Below are 23,474 nucleotides of genomic sequence, written 5' to 3' on the forward strand. Positions count from 1 at the left end.
CCTTCGAGTTCAACAAAAAAAATGCACTTCTTCTTGATATCACCCGGGAACGCGAACTATCACCTTTAGTTCATATTTTTCAAATAAGTCTCAAATCATGGATTTAAAATTATGCATGATCTCACGTTTCCTTTTTCCCTTCGATTATTTTCAAAATCAACAATCAAAATCAAAGTACGATTATCGTATCGTTTTTATTCACACAACAACTCCAGATTTATCATCAAATCGTGTCACGCATGAGTGTTCCCACACTACACATGCACACACGCAACACACATGTGCACGCCTAACGAGGCGTGCACACACACACACACACACGGTCACAAACTCACACACACTTTCATGCATCCAATTTCACCGATTAAAATCCCCCTTCACTCGTTCTAAATGCATGTGGACTCAAGAACACCGATTAATCGGTAGAGGAAGAAAAGATTAATTATAGAAGTACCTTTTCTTGCAAAACAAACGGTAGAAACAAGTAGAATCTTGATTCTTCAATGATTTCTTGAATTGCAGCTTCAATTCTTCTCCAAAAGATGAAGAATTAATGGAGAAAGTAGAAGAAAAATTTGAGAGAGTGGGGAGAGAGAGATGTCGAGACTGAGGGAGAGTGGGGGACGGTATTTGGGGTCTAGGGTTTCGGTCTTCTCTCTTATTTATAGAGTACAAGATATAATATCTTTAATTAAATAAATTAAAGATTTAGGAGAGATCTAGGGGGTTAGGCGTTAAAATAGTTGAGAAATAGGGGGTTTTCGAATTTCAAGCTATTTTAATAGCTTTTGATTTAAATTTGAATATTTCACGGAGTAGAATAAAATATCACGGAGCAAGAATAAAATAAAAATACTCTCCCAATAAATAGGAAAAGTGGCGTGTAGTTTGCCTTTCACAAAAGGGATTTATTTGAATATCCTAATTTAATTAGGATATTGTAGGATCTCCTTAGATTTGGCAAGATATGCTAGGATATTTGAATTTATTTATGGAAGAGAATAAACAAGGGATCAAATAAAATAATCCCTTCTCCCATAAAATAGGAGATTTCGAAAATCTCCTTTAGAAATAATATAGGGGCCGAAAATTTCATCAATAAATAGGAATATTCGTACTTTGGATTTAATTCGGATAATTATCCCAAGCAATAATTAAATCCAAGAAAAATAGGATTTCTTTCCCATAAATTGGAGAGGGTCGAAAATTTCCACATACTTAAATAATGCTCCTATTAAATTCTCACTCATCCCTTAGGATATTATTTCACCACAATTATTTTTCCCACATCAAAATATCCACATTTTCGAAAATCATCTCCACTTCACATTTTCAAGTGACTTTGACCATTCCACGGCCACGTCATATTTTCCACAATATTGACTATTCAATAGCCACGTCACATATTCCACCAGTTGACCATTCAACTCAATCTCAACTCAAAATCGCAATTAGGTCACAAGAATATTGCAATAAATCACTCATCATTTAATTTCACATATCATAGCATTAAAAGCATTTAATGCAAAAATTTCCACGTCACAAAAATTAGGGTTCGAAAAAAGCGGGGCGTTACACCCATCTACTCCATCTACGTCATGTATTCCAGGCTTTACAGGCCCACTCCCTCGTCGTGAATTCCAAGAAGTGCCTCTTTGGCCAGACGAGCGTGGAGTACCTTGGCCATATCGTCTCTCACGAAGGGGTGAAGATGGATCCAACGAAGGTCTCGGCCGTCTTACGATGGCCCACTCCTTCCACCTTGAAGAGCATTCGCGGTTTTCTTGGCTTGACGGGCTACTACCGCCGATTCATCAGGGATTACGGCAAGATCGCAGCTCCTCTCACAGCCCTTTTGCGGAAGCCGCAGTCACCTCCCTCCAAACAGCCGTGGCTGTGGCCAACGGAAGCAGCCAGGGCGTTCGAAGCACTTAAAAAGGCGCTGACTTCGGCGCCTCTCCTCCGTATGCCGGATTTCACAAAGGAGTTCATCATTGAATGCGATGCCTCGGGTTGCGGGTTGGGCGCGGTTCTAATGCAGGAGCGCCAACCCGTCGCTTACTTCAGCAAGACACTTTCACCCCGATGGCTCGCCAAGTCTGCTTACGAGAAGGAGCTCATGGCTTTAGTGCTCGCAATTCACCATTGGCGCCCTTATTTACTTGGTCGCCGCTTTGTAGTTCACACGGATCAGCGGAGCCTCCGCCAACTCTTAGCCCACCCTCTCGCAACACCGGCACAGCAAAATTGGGCTGCCAAGCTGTTGGGATACGATTTTTCAATCGTATACAAAGAGGGCCGACTGAACAAGGCCGCCGACGCCCTCTCACGTCGTGACAAGGCCCTCCTCGAGCTGTCGGCTGTATCGCGAGCTACCTGGCCGGAGTGGACTTCAGTGCAGTCCTCCATCGCAGCTGACCCGACATTGGCCAAGATTAAAACCGAGTTGGAGGCTGGCCGTCCCTCTTCCCCCCACTATGAGCTGGTTCATGGGACTCTATTTTACAAAGGCCGAATTGTCGTTCCCTCCCAGTCACCTTGGATTCAGAAACTCATTGCTGAGTTTCATGTCACACCAACCGGGGGCCATAGCGGAGCATATCGCACATATCGCAGGATTGCTGCAAATGTATATTGGCGGGAATGATGCGTCACGTCACCGCTTTCGTCGCTGCCTGCGCGACATGCCAACGCCATAAGGCCGAAACCAAAGCCCCGGCGGGTCTCTTACAACCTTTGCCAATTCCGGAACGAGTTTGGGAGGATAATAGTTGGACTTCGTTTCCGGACTGCCCAAGGCTGGTGATTTCGACTGCATTTTCGTCGTCATCGACCGGCTGTCCAAGTATGCACATTTCATCGGGTTGCGCCACCCGTTCTCGGCTCGCCAGGTGGCTGATGCATTTACGGCTGAGGTCATCCGCCTCCACGGCATACCTTGTTCGATTGTCTCCGATCGAGATCCCCTGTTCCTAGGCTCGTTTTGGAAGGAACTCTTCCGTGCCACGAGAACTAAGCTGAAAATGAGCTCGGCCTATCACGCGGAGACGGACGGCCAAACGGAGGTGTTGAACCGTTGCCTCCAAACTTACCTACGTTGTTTCTCGTCGGATAGGCCGAAGCAATGGCACAAGAGGCTCCCTTGGGCTGAGTACTGTTACAACACCAGCACCCATTCGCCAGCGGGTACTACTCCTTTTGCGGTGGTTTACGGCCGGCCACCCCCTACAATCCAGGCCTTTCTACCCGGGGAGGTCAAAGCACAGGCGGTGGTGGACACACTCCGCTCTCGCGACGAAGCATTGGAGCTGCTGCGCCACCACCTACAACGAGCCCAACAACGGATGACTATCACCGCTAATAAGCACCGCCGCGATGTCCATTTTAGTGTGGGCGACTCGGTTTATCTCAAGTTCCGACCGCATCGCCAATCTACTCTATTCTCCGCATGCAACAGGAAGCTGGCGCCTCGTTTTTCCGGCCCTTTCCGGGTCGCGGCGCGAATCGGCGAGTCAGCTTACCGGTTGGACCTTCCAGACTTAGCTCGCACCCACCCGGTCTTTCATGTGTCCTTGCTCAAGCGGGCCATCGGGGACGAGGTGGCGGACCAGACCCTGCCAGAAGGATTGATCAATCCCGAACCCCCTTTCCTCCCGGAAAGCGTGCTGGACCGTAGGGTGATCGAGCGGGAGGGGCAACAGGTGAACCAAGTGTTACTCAAATGGGAAGGGCTGGACAACTAAGAGGCGACTTGGATGGATGAGGCAGATGTTTGTGGCCAATTTCCTTTCTTCAGCCTTGTGGACAAGGCTGTTTCGACGGGGGAGGCAGTTGATACGGTCAGGAAATGGAAAGTTTACAAGAGGGGAGAAAGGGAAGTGGTCTGGCCAAACTCCAACAGCTAGAGGAATTCTCGAGAGAAGTTGTTAGCAAGAATATCTCCATTAGTTAGGCTGTTATTTCAGTTTCCTATTTTTAAGTATTTTGAATTTCGTAATTTGAATTCATAGTTATAGAGTAGTCTATAAATAGGGAGAAGCGAAGAGAGGAAACGATCTCTGAAGCAGATCATATTTTGGACGACTCGGTCGTAGGCCTCCTTGTGAGGATTGTGTTTCTTTTCCCATTCATTTTCAGAAATAATATTCTTGAGTCCTCTTCCCTTCAATCAGTGTTTACATTCTAGCACATCTCGTGCTAAATCAAATTGAGTGGCCTTTACTCCTAACATATTCACATGTCAAGAAATGTAGACAAGCTCCAAAATTCATCCAAAATGGCTGGGCTCTTTTCTGCATTTTCTTATCAGTATTACAAACTAGTGGGAGCAAGGCTCTACACCTCAGCCTAAACACAGGAGGGATAAAACAAGTTATATGAAAGCAAAAGTAATTTGCTAAATGCTGTTCTTCTCGGTGGGTGTATTAACAAGGCACTCCAAAAGCATATCGTGTCATTTGCTGCATACGAATCTTCAATTGGCTTGCAGAATCTTACCATTGGTTTCTTCCTCATAATCTGTGACAATACACATCAATGAACAAGTTATATGTAGCTACTTTGAATTCATTAGAAATTCTTGATGTATTTTCCGTTTCCCTAGGCTAAATATTAAGGTTATAGCAGGGTACTGTAACTCCTAGAAATGATATACTCATATTGACTCTGTATTGCTGGAGTATAAGAATGAATTGAAATAGTAGATCACCTTCATGAGTATTGGTGGACACTGGGATGATAGGTGAGTTGGTACTGTCAATGAAAACTTTGGTAGAACGAACATGTACTGAAGGCACGCGGTTCAGTTGAGCATTCGCTGGAACGATTGAAGTGTCAGCAGCAGCAGGAGACAGACTTGCAGGTTTTTCTGCATAAGTTGAAGCAGCAGGTTTCAGTTGAACAACTGTTGGAGTGTTTGAAGTGTCGACAGCAGCAGCAGATGGGCTTGCAGATTTATCTGCATGGATTGAATCCAGAAGGTTCGGTTCAGCAATTGTTTTAACTTCTGAGGAGGCAGAGGCATCAGAAAACAATCCTGCAGATGTTTCTGTTGAGTTGGAGGTCTCCTCCTGCCTGAACAATGAAGTGACAGCCTCTTTAACCTTATCCACAACACCCGTCTCTCCAGTGCTTTTCCTAGGACTGATGCCCTCTGTTATAGCCTGTGAGAGTGCTTTTTCATCTTCTCCAGGCTCCAGCTTGTTCAAGAAATACTCCTTCACAGAAACTCCTCTTTCGTGTGTTTGATGCTTCATGGTTGGCGCCCTATGACTCTCAGAGATGACAGGATCTGCCCTCGGGTGCTGCCTTGCCGTCTCCTTCAGACAGTTGGGTGCTGCTTCTGACTCGTACACTGGATTCAGAAAAGCAGATAATGTTAGTTAGCAATTAGGGTGAGCATAACTGAAACGTGACCAAAAAATCAGTTCTGGTTCGTTTCGGTTCGAAATTCAGAAACTTTTCTTTTTGGACTGTTTACATTTAAACTTTGCACATGCAGGTATAAATCCATGATATCAAGATTCAGAAATAGGGTTGATTGATTAGCTACTTGGAGCGCCAAGGTACTCGGGATCATAGGCTTGTTCATGATCCAAGTCATCTTCCATCGTAGAGCCCCGAGTAGGTGTCATGTGGCCGTAGTCATGGTTGTGATCGTAATCGTGGTGGTGGCTCTGGCCGTGGTTTTGGTAGAGGCTCTGGCTTTGGCTCTGGCTCTGGTTGTAGTTGTGGTGAAAGTTTTGGAAGTAGCTGTGGTTGTAGTCGTGGCTGTGGTCGTTGTCGTGGAACTCGAATCCATTCTTGCGGCGGCCACTGATGCTGTTCCTCCACTTCTTGGCTGTGTCTTTAACCAAAGAGAGAACAGACTTCTTGGTGTCGCCGGCAGTGCAGTAGCTGGGGCAGACTTCATGATCATGACATGATCTACCGCGGGGCGACATCTTTGACCAGTATGCTTCTTCATCTATATTAACATTATTTCATTTCAACATTCTCAAACAAAATATGTATAATAGGCATATTTTATTTAAATAAAATACCTCTTAGGAGCTGCTCAAAAGTGGGGGGCGCTTGAGATTTAGGGCTGCTCTCTGAAAATTTCTTTATCCTCTCAAGCTGAGCCATTTTTATGTGCAGTTGAAATGAAATGAGAAAAATATATATACCAACCCTTTTTCTAAGGCATGTAATTCGGCTTCTTCAATGGACTATAATATAAATCTAAATTCTGCCTTTGGCTATTGCAATTTACTAATATGCGACTCCTTGTAATTATACTTTAAATAGTAATTTGACTGGGTCCTGCTCTACATTCTCTACCCTGCTTCATTTCTTTTATTGTTATTTCATATTCAACCACAATTTTATTCATATTATGGTTTTTTAGTTCTGACTGGAATACTTATGAAGGTTCCATAGTAACTCAGCCGAGTGAAGGCTTAGCAATATCATGTCTCACTCGACCGAGTAGGTTTTGGCACCCACATTGACTCGACCGAGTGGAGGCTTCTGCCCTCAGTGGATTCCATTCGTACTTGGCCGAGTGGATTTTACCCCTTAGGTGACTTGATCGAGTCGATTATTTTGGAGGATCAGGTAGTTGTTCACATTTGGACGAGTGAGACTTGTACCTGGTATCATTTAGCCGAGTGACACCTTCTGGCTATGCTATTTACGTTCTCGGCCCCTCGTCCTCGTTTTACTCCCTCCCTTCTTCCTTGGACCTCAATGACTCTCGATGTCGGCACAACACTTGATGCTAAATACCTGAGTTCATATCATTCCCTTATTCTTTTGAAAGATTTGCCCTCATATTACGATCCGGCACACCTACACAAACGAGCGAATCCAAATCAAATATCCTAGTATTATAGGGTTGTCAAGGGTGTCATGCTCTCTAATGCTTAGTTTGCATATCATAGCTACCAAACATGTGACCCCATTAATAATATGATCATCACGGTCGTACAACAACAAGAAGGTCGAAGTTTTTTTACCACTAGAAATAAGAAGGTTAAGATCACACAATATGACATCAATGAAGTAAAAGATGTAGAAGTCAAAACCTACACATAAAGCATGTTCAAACTCAACATCACAATTCACAAGTAAAGGAATAGGAGACTATATTCCTTCTAACACAAAGGTATATCCCAACTTGTTCCAACATGAAACTCAAAGCTGTAATATCCCATGAAAATAGGTACTGCACATCATCATCCCAACTAATGTTCATTTCAAACCAATGCTCTATCAGTCCAAGATAAAGACACAAGATTTGTAAAGATAAAATTCTACGCCTTCAATCACAAAAAATTCCAAAATAAATCCATTGGAGGTAAAATCATTATAAAATGATCATAGAACATGTCAACCCCATTGAATGGTTTAATAGATGTGTGATAGATACAAAGCATAGGCCAAGGCATCAAGTTATCAACCCATTTGTTATTGATGAACCCAAAATGTCTACCAATATGATCAAGCAAATCAAGTTCCTCCACTTCTCTAGAACACATTCATCCTATCATGTAAAAATGGCATTCCTTCACTCACATGGGCATCCTCAAAAGGCATTATATGATCATCTAGGCTATAATGTCTCAAAAAAGGGGTCCTTATAGCATGCAAAATGATTGAACTCTCAAAGAAAAATATCCACGTTCAAAGAAAAATCACATAATCATTGATGTTAGAATTTTTCAAGAAGGAAAACACAAACTGTGCAACACTAGAATTAGCCTTCACAAGCACAAACAATGAATCCTCTTTATTACCGAACTCACACAGCAAGGGACCATCAACATTGGTGCTCTTCACATTCAAACTTTCATGCTCAACAAACAAGAGTAGGTTCAACATTGAATTTATCAAATAGGTATGACACAACTCCTATCAACTTAGGTGTGCTATCAACAAAAACCTAACTAGGGGATGTCAATCGGACTAACCCACTCGGATTGTGAGATATGAATTTTTCAGGTTATAAAATTTCAATCCTAACCCTTCAGTTTTGTGCTAACCCACCAGATTATTCGGACCAAAAAACCTGGCAATAGTTAAAGAGGAAGTCTCAAATTACTCGTAATTTTGGTTGGACGGGCAATCAGTATTATGTCTTCAGTGGATGACAATAATATTTAAGTTTGGGCTTAAATTAAATTAAGTTTAAATTAATTGGTAAGCTTAAACTATGACCCAAATACAATCCTCCATAGATCCCTGATTTGATCCAAAATGCAACCGGTAAAATAAGAGAGATAAGGAGAATGTTAGTTAAAGTAGTGTTAGTGGATAATGGGATCCACGTATTATTAGTGTTTAATGAGTTGTAACGGTGGGCCACAGTTGTAAATAAATTGATGTATATGGATAATGAGTTGGGGTCAAATTTTCATAAATGGAAATGCCCATATTTTTATGGGATGGACGAAAATGAAAAGTGCATATATTTTTATGGGACGGAGAGAGTATAAAAGGGGACAAGCTCTCTCTGTCAAGCTGAGATTTTTGAAAATTTAGGGTTTGACCCTAGGAGTTCTTCTGTCTTCGATTCTTTTCTAGTTCCTGAGGTGTTGACAAGCTTAGTACACATGAAGGTCAATTCCGAGTTGAGGGAACAGATCAGAAGATCCGTGGTCAAGATCAAGATCAAATATTGAAGTAAAGTGGTGATTGAATACCGTTCCTAAATTCCTACGGTACGCTTTATGTGAAAGTTACATATTTTGATTATTTATGTGATTACATGTTTTAATTGCATATGTTTATGTATCAATTATATGTATATATGATCATGTTTATGGTTTTTCGAAGATACTAGCATTTCATCCATGTTTAAATGTAAGTCAAACAATCATTTAGAATAGATTTTCCGCTGCAAATCCAACCATTTATGTCTTGTATGTAGGGGTGTTGAAACGATACCCCGCGGGTACCCGCACCCAATTTCGGCCGAAAAGTTACTCCTGATACCCGTGCCACAGTGAGTCGGGTATTACTCGATACCCGAGTGGTATCACACACCCAACACCGCGAGTATCGGACTCGGAATTTTTTTTTTCAAATCTTCTTTTTTATAATTATTTGTATATTTTTAGCACACTTCTACTCACTTCTATATATGATTTCACATAAACTTTTATATATGATATTTTCGGATGATTTTTTTTAAGTACTACTTGCTGACTTAGAACTTTATTTTTATTAATTTAATTTTGTTAAGAATTGAGATGAAGCCATGTGATCTGTCTTAATCTATTTCTAAATTTTAAACCTTTCATATTATTATGCACATACATGCATTTATTTTTAACACCGACCATAACTAAAAGCAAATGTATGAAAAACGCAAACTGCAAAACTACCATGGTGCATGATAGAGGGAGGTGAATAAGAATAATCAGATTCTTGCTTGGTTTAATTTAGAGGACAAGAGCGTGTAATATGTATCCATGCTTAATCCGCATGAATTTTTGAATTGGATAAATATGCTGATAAGGAAGAAAAACCTTCTTTCAATCAAACAATGATTTTAATCGATTCGTTTTAATGATTTTACAAAAATAAATATTTGTTGGAATACTGCCTAACTACCAATTCTCATTTTTAATTAAAACTCGAAACTATCAAAGAATATTTTTATTCAATTATATTAGTATATAATGAAAATTGGGAAAAGATGTTGGCACAACAATCAATTACTATAATCTAAACAGAAACAGAAGTAAATTGTTTTGGATTGCCAGTACATTTATTTAGTTTATAACCGTCATTTTGTTTAGGTGTGATGATTATTACCTTATGTACTGCCTCCAATTCAATTAACCAACAAAAATCCACCTTACTCGAGAAGTGGTATCTTCATCGTAGTTTATTTATTTGTGTAATTGTGTTACTTAAAAATACAATATTGTGCATATGCCTTACTCGCCTAAAGTGTACATTCAACTGAATTAAATTCAGCTTTATAATTTTAATTATATGAATGTATTCAGAATTCGCCTAAATAAACCCACAGATTAATCGTATCGCTAACACAAATGAATAATACATCAATTGAGTTGGAAAAAAAAATGTTACACAAATTTCACGAAATCAGCAATAAACTATACCAATACCCTATCAAAGTTGGGATGAAGATCCATTTGCCCTTCAAATCAGAACTCAACTGAATTGTTAAAGGCAGTTTTCCAATATCATTTCTCTAATATAACCCATATAACAGAACAATGATAAGACAAAAATAAAAAAAACCACAATCATTCAACTATTAACTCAACTAATAGCACAGGCATCAAAATAAGATAGTCCCTTAAACCAGGTGTGCTCATGCTCCATAAACAAACTCTATGTTCTTCATTCACTAAGGCCACAAAAAAGAATTAACAACTTTCACTACATTAACATATCTGTATAAAACATTGTCTGAGCAACATTCTTCTTCATTTAGACCATGTAATAGGATCTACCAGGCAAAAAATACAAACCAACAGCAGTACTATATTTTGGTCGTCAAAGAGATTTGCATGCAAAATCATGAAAAAGGCAACCGAAGACGACTTGATTTCTGTTTAATGTAAGATTTATCCTAGAGAAGTTGGTATTAATACTTGACTCTCAGAAACCAAACTCATAAACCCATGCTTGTCAAAGAAACACACAATTATCAGTACAGCAAGTTAAAGAAAAACTAACAACTTCTGCATGAAGCCGGCCGGACTAATTTGACTGTAAGCTTTTAGCTTCACTGCACCCACAAAAACTCGTCCCATTTCACTCTGGTGGGCAGAGACCAAATGCCATAAGTCGTTGCTCTTCCAAAGGATCAGGTGCAATAAATCAAGGCTTTCTGTTCTTGAATTATAACAAAGCTTCGCAAAATCTGAATGTATGCTATAAAATCACACATAAAAGTTAGGTGGCTACACAATGATCTTCAAGTATAAAAATAAAGCAGAGTAACTTCAAGTATATTCAAGAAAAAAGCTTATTGTTCCGACAATCATTTATCTCATTTTTGAAACTACATTGATTTACATTTTTGAAGTAGGTTCAGCAGTCAAAGAGGCCTAGAAATGTCAAAAGAGGACGGTATAATTTCATGTGTATAATATTTTTAGCTAAACTGTAACATTTTAGTGACTCCTTGCTTTTAAATTTATTCAAGTACATGGGTGCAAAACCTGAAAACTCAAATATTCAGGTCAATGCAGATAATTACGATAAAATCTCAAAGGATTTCAATCAAAGATCTCTTTGTTTGTTCAAATTGATCTGAATGATAGCACAGTGAAAAAAGCATCAGATAAGAGGACAATAAGATGTCTAGACTTCAACGACATCTGCATATCTAATTGGATGAAGGAGGATGCCTAGACTTCAAAATATATATTCCCCAACACCCGAAAGGGGAATAAGGGGATAATAAGATGGAGAAGTATCAAACGCGATCACAACAAAACTCTAAATTGCTACCGTGACTGCTAAAAGGAATTTAAAGCCATTATAGGAGGACCAAATACTACATTACATGATCGTGGAATATCTTACATTTCTTAAGAGAAGTACAGGAAATGGAAAACATAACTTAAGGTAAAGATTGATGAGGATGACCTGAGATTGTAACTCAGATAATTTCAATTGCAAACGAGATGTCCACAAAGCTCAAAGGGGTATTACACAGAAATTCTCCCAGAGAGAGGGATCTAAGACTATGTTCCAAAATAGAAACAAGATCGACTATATTTAGGCAGATAAAAGATCTATACCTGCAAGCTCAGGGCATCATGGACTTTAAGACTAGTTGATGAGAATCATTTCACTGAAAGCATAAACAATCCATGTATGAAATCCTAATTAACAGTATAGATCAATAATTTCATTTATCATATTCCTGACTCCAGCAATGTACCCCCTCCGTCCCTTAGAAATAGGTCGAATTTCCTTTTTTCATCCATCCCATACATTTAGTCTATATCCATTTATGGAAACTCTTTCTCCTTCACTTTTACTTTATCATTTATGAGTCCCACTATCCACTACTTCCTCCGTCCCCCAATAATTGACACCATTCCTTTTTTAATCCACTTTTCACTACATTTCGTAACACTCGTGCCAAGTCAACCGGTGCCAATTAATGGGGGACGGAGGGATTACATTATTTCAACTACTTTTTCTCCTTCTCCCTTATTTTACCAATTACGTATTGAAACCCGTGCCATCTCCAATCAGCCTATTTCTATAGGACGGAGGGAGTATAAAATAAGAATAAACAAGGATTATACAGTGGCATCCAGTACTTTTGAAATGCTATAGGTTTCTTCTTTTGGAACAACCTTGATTTTGGGTCTTCAAAGAAGGAAGCTATACACTACATTAACAAGTTCCTATTAGTAATTAGTAAGCATAAGACAAAAACTCATCTAACAAATTGAGAAAAATCTACTGAATCAGCAAAAGAAGATGAGAATCAACAATGCACAAAACAATTATGAATAGGCAGTAATCCAAAGAATACAAGAGAAGAAGAACTCACTAGCTTTATTCTCAGACTAACAATTGCTATTATTTTGAGCCATGTGATGCTGTGAATAACCATTATACTTATGGGCAGACCAGTCCCTCTGCTGCTGCTGCATCATATTCATACCATTACCACCACCATACTGCTGATAGTGTCCATGGTAGCCGTGTAGCATTCCCATCATCTGCGGCGGCGGCATGGGAATTGGCATCCCCACACTGCTTCCGTTACCAACACTGCTATGACTTCCGTTCGGACCATGGCTGGAGGACTCATTGAGGCTCTGCGGGGGAAGCGGCGTGGAAGCGAAGAGATGATCGGAAGGGGAAGGCCCCTCGTTGGAAAGCCCCTGCATCCTCTTCACATACAGCCTATATTTCTGCAGATGGCTGGCGACATTCTCGCGAGTCAAACCCTCGACGTTCATCAGCTGCATAATCGTCTTCGGCACGGCGTTCTTCAGCCCTAGGTGCGCCACCACGTCCACGAACCGCTTGTGCAGCTGCGGGGTCCACACGAGGCGCGGGCGCTTCAGCGTCTTGGCGGCGGCGTCTTCGTCGGGGCGGGGCTTCTTCAGGTCGGATCCGTCGTCGGCGGGCGGGTTGAAATTGGAGGAGCGGAGGGAGGAGAGCGTGGTGCGGGAGGCGCGGGCGACGTCGACGGCGGTGCGGGGAGGGTCGAGGGAGATTCGGAAGGCGGAGGCTAATTCGAGTGGGATCAAGGACTGAGATAAGGGGGTGAGATCGGCGGCGGAGGGGAGGCCGGCCTCCCAGTCGGAGACGGTGGATTCGTCAAGCTTTACTTCCTCGCCCATGGAATTAGGGATTTGAATCACATCAATAACAAGTTTGATTGATTTTGATTTGGATTTGGATTTGGGTTTGTGAGAGAGATGAAGATTGGATTAAGGGAGAAGGGAAGAGAGGCGGTGGGTGTGGGGTTGGGGCGGATTTAAATAAGTGGTTTTGGGGAGGAAAAAGTGCAAATTCAGATTCCAAATGGAGTGCCACGCTGGAGATATTTATTCATCTTCTGCTAAATATCTTCTTCTTTCTAAATCAAATTCCACCTTTTTACTGGCGTCCACCTTAAACCTCCTTTTAGGGTAATTTTTGAAAGATTATTTGATGATTAAAACACAGATTCCTGGTTTAGTGATCAAAGAGGTTAGATTCCAACCTTTTCTTTTTCTTGTTTTCCACAATAAAAATCTTACCTTTAACTGATTTTATTTTGAAATTGGCTAAATATGGAATAATTTTTTTTTTCATAAGGATTCATCTCGATCATCAATTCATTATATCTGTCTGAGTATATGTTCGTAAAAAATGCTCTATCCGTCTCATTTAAGATGATAAGTTTTCCTTTTTAGTTTGTCCCAACTAATATGACACTTTTTTTTTTTTGAAAACTTTCTCTCTCCAATTAATACACTCAACCAACTTCTATATAAAGTATTCATCTTTCTTTCTCTCTCTATTTTAATACTTACACCCACATTTTCTATCTCCAATTAAACACATTAACCAATAACTCTTAAAATCTCGTGTCGACCAAGAAATGCGTGGTACTTGCACCCAAGTATTTTTGTACTAATAATAGAAAGTTAATCTTAATTAATTAATTAATTAATTACTTTGTCTACATTTTAAATTTCTCTACCTTACATTACCCACTTTAATAAATTCTCTCTCATATTTTATTAATTTTGCATTAAAAGTTGTTCATCTATTATCTATAATGATACTGTTTTTAATAGACAGATGGAGTTTAATTTTTTAGTACTGTTATTCTTTATAATTATACCTTATTTTTAAAAGAATACAGATTCACTTCGTCATGCATATTGATGCAATTTAAACTATGAGTGATGATTTAGAGACATAATGTTTTCAAGATATAATACCCTTATGTCAAATTGACATAAGCCAAATTATAATATGGACTAATATACCCTTATTTTAAATTAAATAATAATTGAATAAATAAATATATATCTTTTAATCATAAAAGGAAAGGCATATCAAACTACTATCTTTTATCAAAATATAGCTCAATCAAATATTATCAAAGTCACACTCATATCAAATTATACTCTTTTACGTAATACACTCAATCAAAAATAAGGATTTACAACGGCAGAAATATCTTCACTCCTCCATCCGTCGACCAGCCTCCACCGTCTCCGTCGACCAGCCTCCACCGTCTAGCCCTCCGCGTCGCAGGTTGCGGCATCTTCAGCCTTGTTCATCCAAATCATTGGTGCCACGATATAATAACACATCAAAGGTACCGCCCCTATGCTCTTATTTATATGTGTTTTAGGCTTCGTATACATGTTCATGGTCAAGCATTTCTACGTTCATGGTTAAGCCCTTACCCAAATGTCTATTTTAATAATTTTTCTATAAACAAAATTTTCTCAATTTTGGAAAATTGAGTTCAGCCCTTACCAAGTTAGTGTTATGGAAAATTAAATGGATATAAATTGGAGTATAACAAAGGACTGAGTTGAAATTTCTCAAGTTGCAGAGAAAGCAGCCATAGTTGGTTTCGATGTCTAGAGAAGACGAAGATAGAGTACTTGTTAATCACAATTAATAATATTATATTATTATTACTTAGACTATTATTAAATGGAACTTGTTTGGGTTTTGGTACTACTCTCATTGTCACTAGTGTCGATGTGAGTAGAAGAAATAAATTTTATTTCAAATTATAATTCTTTAATTTCTTTCCTATCGGCATTGGAACCTCTTTTTTGGCCGCTGATTTTATCCTTGATTTCAATTTTCTAATGCTTCTTTTCTTCTCTTTTTTAGCCGTTGATTTTATCCTTGATAACATATTTGCATTTACTCCATTGTTGGCTTAGGTGCGAGTTCGATCAGATCCTGTGTTCGGGTATGATGAACGAGATGTATGAGGAAATTTTTGGCGACAATCATGAGTTATCGGAAGATGATAACAACAATGGTGAAGAAGAATATGATGTGACAGTGGAAGAGGAAGGTAACAACAATGGTGAAGAAGGAGATGATGTGATAGAAGAAGAGGACGAAAATAACAACAGAGAAGAAGAAGCTATTGTGATCCTAGATCCTAGATTCAAATTGTAAATAGTACTCCATTAGTATACATATGTTATATAGTACTGAATTAATACTTGTATCATCTAATGAAAGGATAATAGTCATTTGCATCAAATTATTTTATCAGTATTAAATAATTACTAAAATTCCGAATCATAAAAATGATTGCATGCATGTAATACTTAATTTCTTAGTGTAATTGTTCAACGAAATAGTAATAGTCACTCACATCAACTTTTTTTTTGTATAATAATGTTTAAAATTCTAAATTGTAAAATATTACTCCAGTAGTATACATATGTTATATAGTACTGAATTAATACTTGTATCATCTAATGAAAGGATACTAGTCATTTGCGTCAAATTATTTTATCAGTATTAAATAATTACTAAAATTCTGAATCATAAAAATGATTGCATGTATAAATTTCGAATCTTTATTTGATGCTATAAGAATTCAAGCAATTAAATTGATTTATTAATTTTATAAATATAAATTCTAGATTCAATAATGTTTTGTAATAATAAACTTAAGATTGAGTATCAAATCTATTTAGTACCTATAAGTTTAGAATTTAAAAAATTTAATTGTATAATGTATTATTTAAAATAAAGTTTAAATTCATTAAATTAGAATAAATTCAATATACGATGCAATCGAGATATTAGGTTGAGAGATTGGAGATTAATGTGAGATTAGAGAGATTATTTGCTTAAATCATGTCATCCATATAAATGCACACAACTTTTCTAAGCAAATAATTTTTAAATATAAATAAATGTTTTTATATGCACAAGGGTAGTATGGTATATGTACAAAACATTTATTTAAATAAAAATATAAAACAATTTAAAATGACTACTTTAACCTCGTTATGTCTCCAAAACATTATTGTTAAACTATATACAAATCAGTCTTATTCATAGTGAAGATTCATTTCTTGCACGTGATTACACGTCTCTGTAGTTATAAATGTTGATTCTGTTTTCCATATATACGGATTTATGTTATTAATACATATGGATTCTTTTACAACCACATGTAGTCTGATGTAGATTAAGCAAAATCATTGTACATATTCATGTTTATACATGCTACCATCATTTTGTATTTTAACATGTTGTTTCAGTTCGACATACTTACATGTTCATTAATATATATATGTGTAAAGATTTTGTGTACATCTAATTATACTGCTACCTATGACCTATTATAACATGTACTTTCTTTGTCCCATTAGAAATGAAACTTTTTTTTATTGTCTCAACAAAAATGAAACGTTTCCTAAAATAGAAACAATTCTATGTTTACCTTTTTATTTGCTCTTACTTTAGTCACTATTCATTAACTCACAAAACAACATTACATGTGTGATGGTGTCCTCTAATGAAACCTTTCTAAAAAATCAGCTGAAATTCTTACAAATTTGAAAATGTATATCGATTATAGTATGACCTAATTCAACAATGGGATTGGATAAAAATCGTGAGAAGGGCGAATAGCAAGGATGTCCGTCGAAGACGAAACCCTACATTAAATTATGCATATGGTTTGGGTTGAGCTTCAAACTTTTAGGTGTGCATCGCCTGCCGCTCACTCCTCCTGCCATATCATCATGCCCTTCCCACAGTCTAGCCACTGTCCTAGCCAAGCAACAGTCTAGCAATAGCATAGCCAATGACCTCTCGAGAAAAAATAAAAACACCAAAAATAATAACAACGAAATGAATTGGAGAGAAAAATGAAATGAAAATAGGATAATTTAGAAAAAATTAAAAAAATAAATAAACAAATCGGCAGCCGATTGTTCGTCAACACAATAGTGGACTAGCGATCGGCTAACGCCCATTGTCCGCGGCCGATCTCTCGGTCGTCTCCCGCTCGTCCGTCGCGTTAGCCGGTGACAATAGTGGACAAGCGCCTGCCCTAGCCGCTAGGCAGCGGCTTGGGCGGGCGCTAGTACACTATTGTGGATGCTCTTACTCCTATTTTACATCACACAATTTTATAATCATCGTTAAACCTTACTTACATGGATTAAGCACAAAAATAGCGACATTTGAGATGGCATGGAAACTAATACATAATTGGCAAAGTAAGAGAGATGAGAAGAATGATAGTTAAAATAGAGTTAGTTGATAGTAGGACTCACATTATTATTACTGTTTAATGGTATACCGTCGACCATAGTGGTGTAAGTTGTATATAAATTGATGTATATGGGTAATGAGTTGAAAAGAATCTCTCATAACTGAAAATAGACTATTTTTATGGGACGGACGAAAGTGTCCCTATTTTTCATGGGACGGATAGAGTATTAATTAATTAAATTAAAGGGTGAGATCTTCTATCACAAAATGGAATTTTCCTTGTTAATTTTCATTTTTCTAGTGAATTTACAATTCAATTATGAGAAAATGAGAAAGAACTATTTAGGTGGTGGCTTGGAAGCAAGAGAGCCAGAGCAGACGGGGAGATTTTGCTTGGCGGACAAGATGGGCTTAATATTTTCACATCTGGTGGTGATGGTTGCGGGCTTATTTCCAATGTATTTGAGATCAATGGCCCCGATCCTGATATTGTCACAGGGCTTAGCTTTGCTACATGTGAAGATAAGCCCCTCTGAGGTGGTAGTGGTACCCTTGATGTTCATGATCTCAACCTTGCTAATCTTGATCAAGGAAGGTTTATCCAAGGAACATAGGTTCCATGGGCAGTATTGCTGATCAAAGATGACGGGTTTTCTGACATTGACCATGGTGAGGTTGATGAAACGAATGTCCGAGATTGAGAGTGTGGCTAGGGCGGAGGGCCATGTCTTGATCCTTACCCCGTTGCCAGTGTTGGTAAAGGTGCACCCCTGCACGGTTATCCTTTTCACGTCTTTCTCATGCACATTCCCTCCTAAACTACCAATGCTAATGCCATGCCCTGGTCCGCATTTCACGTTCTTGATGAGCACGTCAGTAAGGTCATCCCCCATGGAGATGCAGTCGTCGCCGGTCTTGATTACGGAGTTGATGACCCTTATGCTGTTGCCTCGGGCTATGTGGATGCCGTCGGTGTTAGGGCTGTTGACGTGGAAGTTCTTGCTGTCATTGGTGGTGATGTCCTGGATGATGGAGTTATTGATGAAGTTCAAGCTCAGGTATCAGGTTGATGGGGAGCTTCGAGCAGTTCTTGATTTTGTTGCAGTTCCAGGCTTGTTGGCCCTGCCCGTCGAGTACACCGCCGCCAGAGATGGTCAGGAAGTTGACGTGGTTGATGGTGACCCATTCATAGGTCTTCACAGGGAGTTTGGTTGGGTCCGCGTAGACTTTGAGGTTGCCTTTGATCTCTAGGTTGATGGGGGCCTTGTTCGGCCCGAGCATGCGAGCTTGGCTTAGTATCCAATCACCTCTTGGGATCAGGATCTGGCTTGTCGTTGTTGATGCTACCGCGTTCTTCCATGCTTTAACCAATGCCTACACATTTATGTCTATAATTAGGAATAATAATTATTTAAATTATGATGTTTAACCAAATTCTATTGAATTAATTACCTCACTAATGTCTGCACCCGGCTTCGCTCCGTATTTTGTGATGTCGAACACCGTCAAAGAATTTGCCTTCAATAGTAGCCGCAAAACTATTAACACTGATAATATTATTTTTTTATTCATAATGGACGGGTGAATATTTTTTTTCTTTGTTTTGTTTTGTTTTGATTTCACATTATATTCCTCACGAATTTATAATGGAGAGTAGAGTCTTATTCTAATGCTTATAGCATCCTAATTCAAAATTAAGACTAAATCTCCACTATTAGATTTTAAAATGAGTGGATGAGATTAAAGCTCACAAATCTCAATAAATAGTAGACAAAATATCAACAAAAGGGTAATATCGTCATTATGTTATCATATGATAATTTTCGTGGGTGTTTTTTTATATCAACATTGTGTATTACAAATATCAACAATATGATATAAGAATATCAACATTAGTACAAAAAAATATCAACACATATTTATTGAGATTTTTACATGGTTTTATTGAGATTTTTTGATGTATTTGTTGATAAAAATCTGGGTATTAACATTTACGAAAACTAAAATAAAAAATATCAAATTTCATCATCCGAACGTCGTCGGAACATATGTAATTGAGATCTCGTTGGAATCCTTATTAAATTATCTTTAATTTGATATATTTTTTGCGAAAAAATAATTTAAATTAAGAGAGTTACGTAAATTTAAAGATTTGAGATGATTTTGAGGAGAGAGAAAGTAGTTAGTTATAATTACTACATATAGGATTTGACATTAATACTCTTTTAATTTAATTAATAATTATTTAAATTTAAAATATATTACACTTGGCATTATATTAATCACAAGATCTTCTAATCTAATTCTTGAAAATTGGTCTCAATTTGGGATTAGTAATTAGTTAGACGAGTATATCCAATATTTGGATAGTTGAATGTATTTGTAATTTGTCAACTTTACATAAGAGTTGGAACCTTACCACATTTCTTTAGTGATTACCATTAGTCAATTACTATATTTTTAAGTTGGAATCTTATTACATCTATTACTGAATTATTTTTGACTTATCAGTAATAGGATTTATTACATCAATGTTTTGTCTTTCCTTCCATAGGAAAATGAATATTTATATGTATAGTGTATTCAAAAAAGGATCGAAATTAGTATTTAATCATTGATAATCAATGCTTTGAGTTTTGACGTTTTTTATTAACCTAAATGAACAGTTTTTACTTTTTTATAATAAAAAATGTATCAATATATTTTCATATGTAGCTATCGTGACCCAAATCCTCTAAATTACTAGCCAAAATGAGAACATCTAGTCATTAAACTGATTAGAAAATTAATGCCAAGCATAATTATAAATAATATGGTCATTCAATCTTGTAATCGAGCCAAATCACGTATGGATTGCAGTGGAACAGCCGCATACGCGGCTTGGACGGGGCGGTGGCGGCGGTCGCGCGGCGGTCTATTGTGAGCCGCCGAGGCCGCCGTGGCGGTCAAAAACGTTTTTTTTTTGGACATTTTCTTAATTTGTTTTGTGATGACTAGACGGATAAATTTTTTTATGGATATGCTTACTAGGCGTACAAGTTTTTGTAGCCGTGGCGTGGCTGTTCTGCCTTATTGTGGACAATCTTACCTTTTGAAACTGGCTAAATATGGAATATTTTTTTGTACAAATTCATTTTTTTTTTGTTAATACTGATTCATCTCGATCATTAATTTAGTATATCCATCTGATTATATGTTCATAAAAAATAGTATCATTTTTTTTAAATTTTTGTTCATCCACTCAATTATTTTTGTATTAATAATAGAAAGTTAATCATAATTAATTAATCACTTTGTCTATATTTTCAATTTCTCTATCTTACATTATCCACTTTAATAAATTCTCTCTCATATTTTATTAATTTTGCATTAAAAGTTGTTCATCCATTATTCACGATTTTGGATAAAAATATTTAACTTTTTGAAAAATAGCTCCATTACATACGAAATTCGTATCGATCCGGTTCTTTTTTTTGCGGTGCCATCATTTTCCGGCGGTCAACCGTTAACTAGTGTTTTGTTGGCCGAATTAGCCATTTTTTATGAGTGTAGCTAATTCTTTTTTATTATTTTTAAATTTTTTTGAAATATTTGTAAAATAGAAAACCCTTAAATAAAATCATGAAAAACATGAATCAAAATCAAAAAAATTTATTCTCCCTCTCTTTCATTTCTTCTTCCCCACACCACCAAGAACCTAATTTTCTTTCTCTGCAACTTGGTCCAAAACACGTCAGATTCGTCAAATATGGAGAGGTTGCGATGTTGCAAGAGTTCTGGTGAATGTGCCTATCGACAAGACGAAGCCGCCACCGTTAACCTAAGTTGTCGTTTTCGACGAAGCAATTGAATTTCGATATTGAATTTAGATTTTTGAATTTTGAATTTTGATTCTTCATTGTAATTCCTTGAATCAATGTCCCTAAATTTCAACAATGTTGAAATGCATATTAGGTTTTGAAACTGGATTTAAAACATCCGCATAACATTATGGACAACTATTTCGTCGAAGATGAAGCAGAAAAATAGAACAAAATACCGTCAAACTAGTCTAATATATTCATTATCAATATCTAATACGTCCTGAACATTTGCAATTCTAAGCATGACCAATGCTGATTGATGTCAAAAAAACCCTATAGAAAATAACTATCTACCATAAAAAATCAAGAACCCACCATCCAAAAACCAGTACCCACCATTAAAAATAAGTAGCCAACAACAAAAACAAGTATTTAGAGTAATATGAACTAGGGTTCACCGTCCTCCTCCTTGCTTCATGTTCTTCCTACGGGACTTCAACGCCGGCAACCATCATCGCCGCTTCCACTTCCACGCCGTCGAAACTAGGGTTCGGAGACGGTACTTCTTCCATTTGCTTCGGAGGAGGAGAAATCAAACCGTTAGAATCATGCTCTAATTGACCTTCACTGATAAGGCCAATTTCATGCATCGGTTATGGGTTAAATTATGTGATTTCTAGGAACTAACACACGTTTTTAAGTTTTGGTGCTTAGAGAATCTGCCAGGTCAAGGAAACGGATGAAAAATCTACCAAGCAGAGGAAACCGAAGGAAAATGGAGCGAAGAAGCCAGCTTGCAACCTGACCCAGGGGATTACAGGAGCAAAGGCAGGAGCAGCTGTGAGCAAAAAACATGTTTTTGAAGGATTTTCTAGAAAGGGCAAAATTGACAAATCATCAAAGGAGAGTACCCTAGAAGTCCGAGCCTCAACTATAAATAGAGACATCTATCATGAAGAGAGGCAGCTCGCCACATTTTACTTTCGCTCTTAGCTCACTTCACACACATATCTCTCTGCACACTTGGCATCAATGGGGTAATTCTGGGTATTCATGGTGGTCTAGTTTAGTTTCAGAGGTGTAACACCGTCCTTACGAAGGGCGAAGATACAATTGCTTTAATTTCCGTTGTTTTGCTCGTCGTGAACTTCTTTGTTCGAAGCTCGACGTCTGATATTTCTATGTTGACTTTTAATCTCGTAGCTATAAAAGTTTTTGTTTTCTGTTTAGCTGTTTCTGATGTCTGATTGTTGGTATTTACTGATTTGGATGCTTTTTGCAATTGACGTTTGATTTGGAGTTGAGATAGGGTTGATCGAAGTTGATCTATTGTTGAATCGGTTGAATCTGAATTGAGGAGTTATGGATCTGAATGTAGTGGTTTTTCTTTTGGTAGATCGGTGTTGAATTGTAGTTTGGAGTTGTGGATCTGAGACGTGATGTTTTGATTCTGCATGGTTATGAATGTTTACTGTTGCTGTCTTATTTTGCTCGGCCTAGTAGTTTAGATCTAGCAGTTTTATGCGTAATCGTAATGTTTGAGGTTGGATATGAGATTGCTCTGCTTTTCTACGTTTGATACTCTGTTTCGTTTGATCTTAGCTTACTGAAGAAGATGAAGTCGGAAGGTAGTTAGATTTTGGCCGTTCTTTACTTTTTGCAGCTTTTCTGTCATCGTAACCAATTCTGGAAATTGTCCCCACTGCATGTTCGCATATTGTTTAGCTGTTTTCGGAAAACCGTTTACCTGACCTAGTAGTTTAGTTGTTCAGTTTCTTCTAGTTAAATTTCATTTCCGAGACCCATGCATGCGTACGTACCTTTACTAGTTTCCTAGGTGCAGTAGATAGTTTAGTAACTTTAAATTCCTCTGAGTCTAGTAGTTAAACAAACTTAACCCATGAGTTGCGTGGCAGAAGCCAACCCCTTCCAAATCCTCTGAACACTTGCTAACACCTCCAT

The 23,474-nt window shown here is 37.9% G+C and overlaps 3 protein-coding genes and 1 pseudogene across 8 annotated transcripts; 1 reads left to right on the forward strand and 3 right to left on the reverse strand.

Annotated features, from left to right (window-relative positions):
- The first annotated feature begins 1,711 nt into the window (after positions 1 to 1,711).
- LOC125221113 lies at positions 1,712 to 3,743 on the forward strand. Its single transcript, XM_048123239.1, has 2 exons — positions 1,712 to 2,629; positions 2,799 to 3,743. Exons 1-2 carry the CDS (start codon positions 1,712 to 1,714, stop codon positions 3,741 to 3,743), a joined length of 1,863 nt encoding a protein of 620 aa, XP_047979196.1.
- Positions 3,744 to 4,286: 543 nt separating this feature from the next.
- Positions 4,287 to 6,126, reverse strand: LOC125221114. The gene is made up of 4 exons (XM_048123240.1): positions 6,042 to 6,126; positions 5,552 to 5,965; positions 4,709 to 5,353; positions 4,287 to 4,518 (listed from the first exon to the last, which is right to left on the reverse strand). The coding sequence occupies exons 1-4, from the start codon at positions 6,124 to 6,126 to the stop codon at positions 4,475 to 4,477; spliced, it is 1,188 nt and encodes a 395-aa protein (XP_047979197.1). The 3' UTR covers positions 4,287 to 4,474.
- A 4,255-nt stretch (positions 6,127 to 10,381) lies between these two features.
- LOC125223025 (transcription factor PCL1-like) lies at positions 10,382 to 13,463 on the reverse strand. 6 transcript variants are annotated; one of them, XR_007176653.1, is made up of 4 exons: positions 12,539 to 13,463; positions 12,339 to 12,373; positions 11,772 to 11,824; positions 10,382 to 10,896 (listed from the first exon to the last, which is right to left on the reverse strand). XR_007176653.1 is itself a non-coding variant. In XM_048125974.1 (2 exons), exon 1 carries the CDS (start codon positions 13,338 to 13,340, stop codon positions 12,555 to 12,557), a length of 786 nt encoding a protein of 261 aa, XP_047981931.1. In that variant the 5' UTR covers positions 13,341 to 13,462; the 3' UTR covers positions 10,382 to 10,896; positions 12,539 to 12,554. The 6 variants fall into 6 exon arrangements, 1 of the variants encoding a protein (XP_047981931.1); XR_007176652.1 differs by having other exon boundaries at positions 12,303 to 12,373; XR_007176654.1 differs by having other exon boundaries at positions 11,772 to 11,855; positions 12,303 to 12,373.
- Positions 13,464 to 18,047: 4,584 nt separating this feature from the next.
- LOC125221115 lies at positions 18,048 to 22,162 on the reverse strand (annotated as a pseudogene).
- Positions 22,163 to 23,474: the final 1,312 nt, after the last annotated feature.

The sequence above is a fragment of the Salvia hispanica genome, chromosome 4 (assembly GCF_023119035.1).
Source record: "Salvia hispanica cultivar TCC Black 2014 chromosome 4, UniMelb_Shisp_WGS_1.0, whole genome shotgun sequence".
NCBI lineage: Eukaryota > Viridiplantae > Streptophyta > Magnoliopsida > Lamiales > Lamiaceae > Salvia > Salvia hispanica.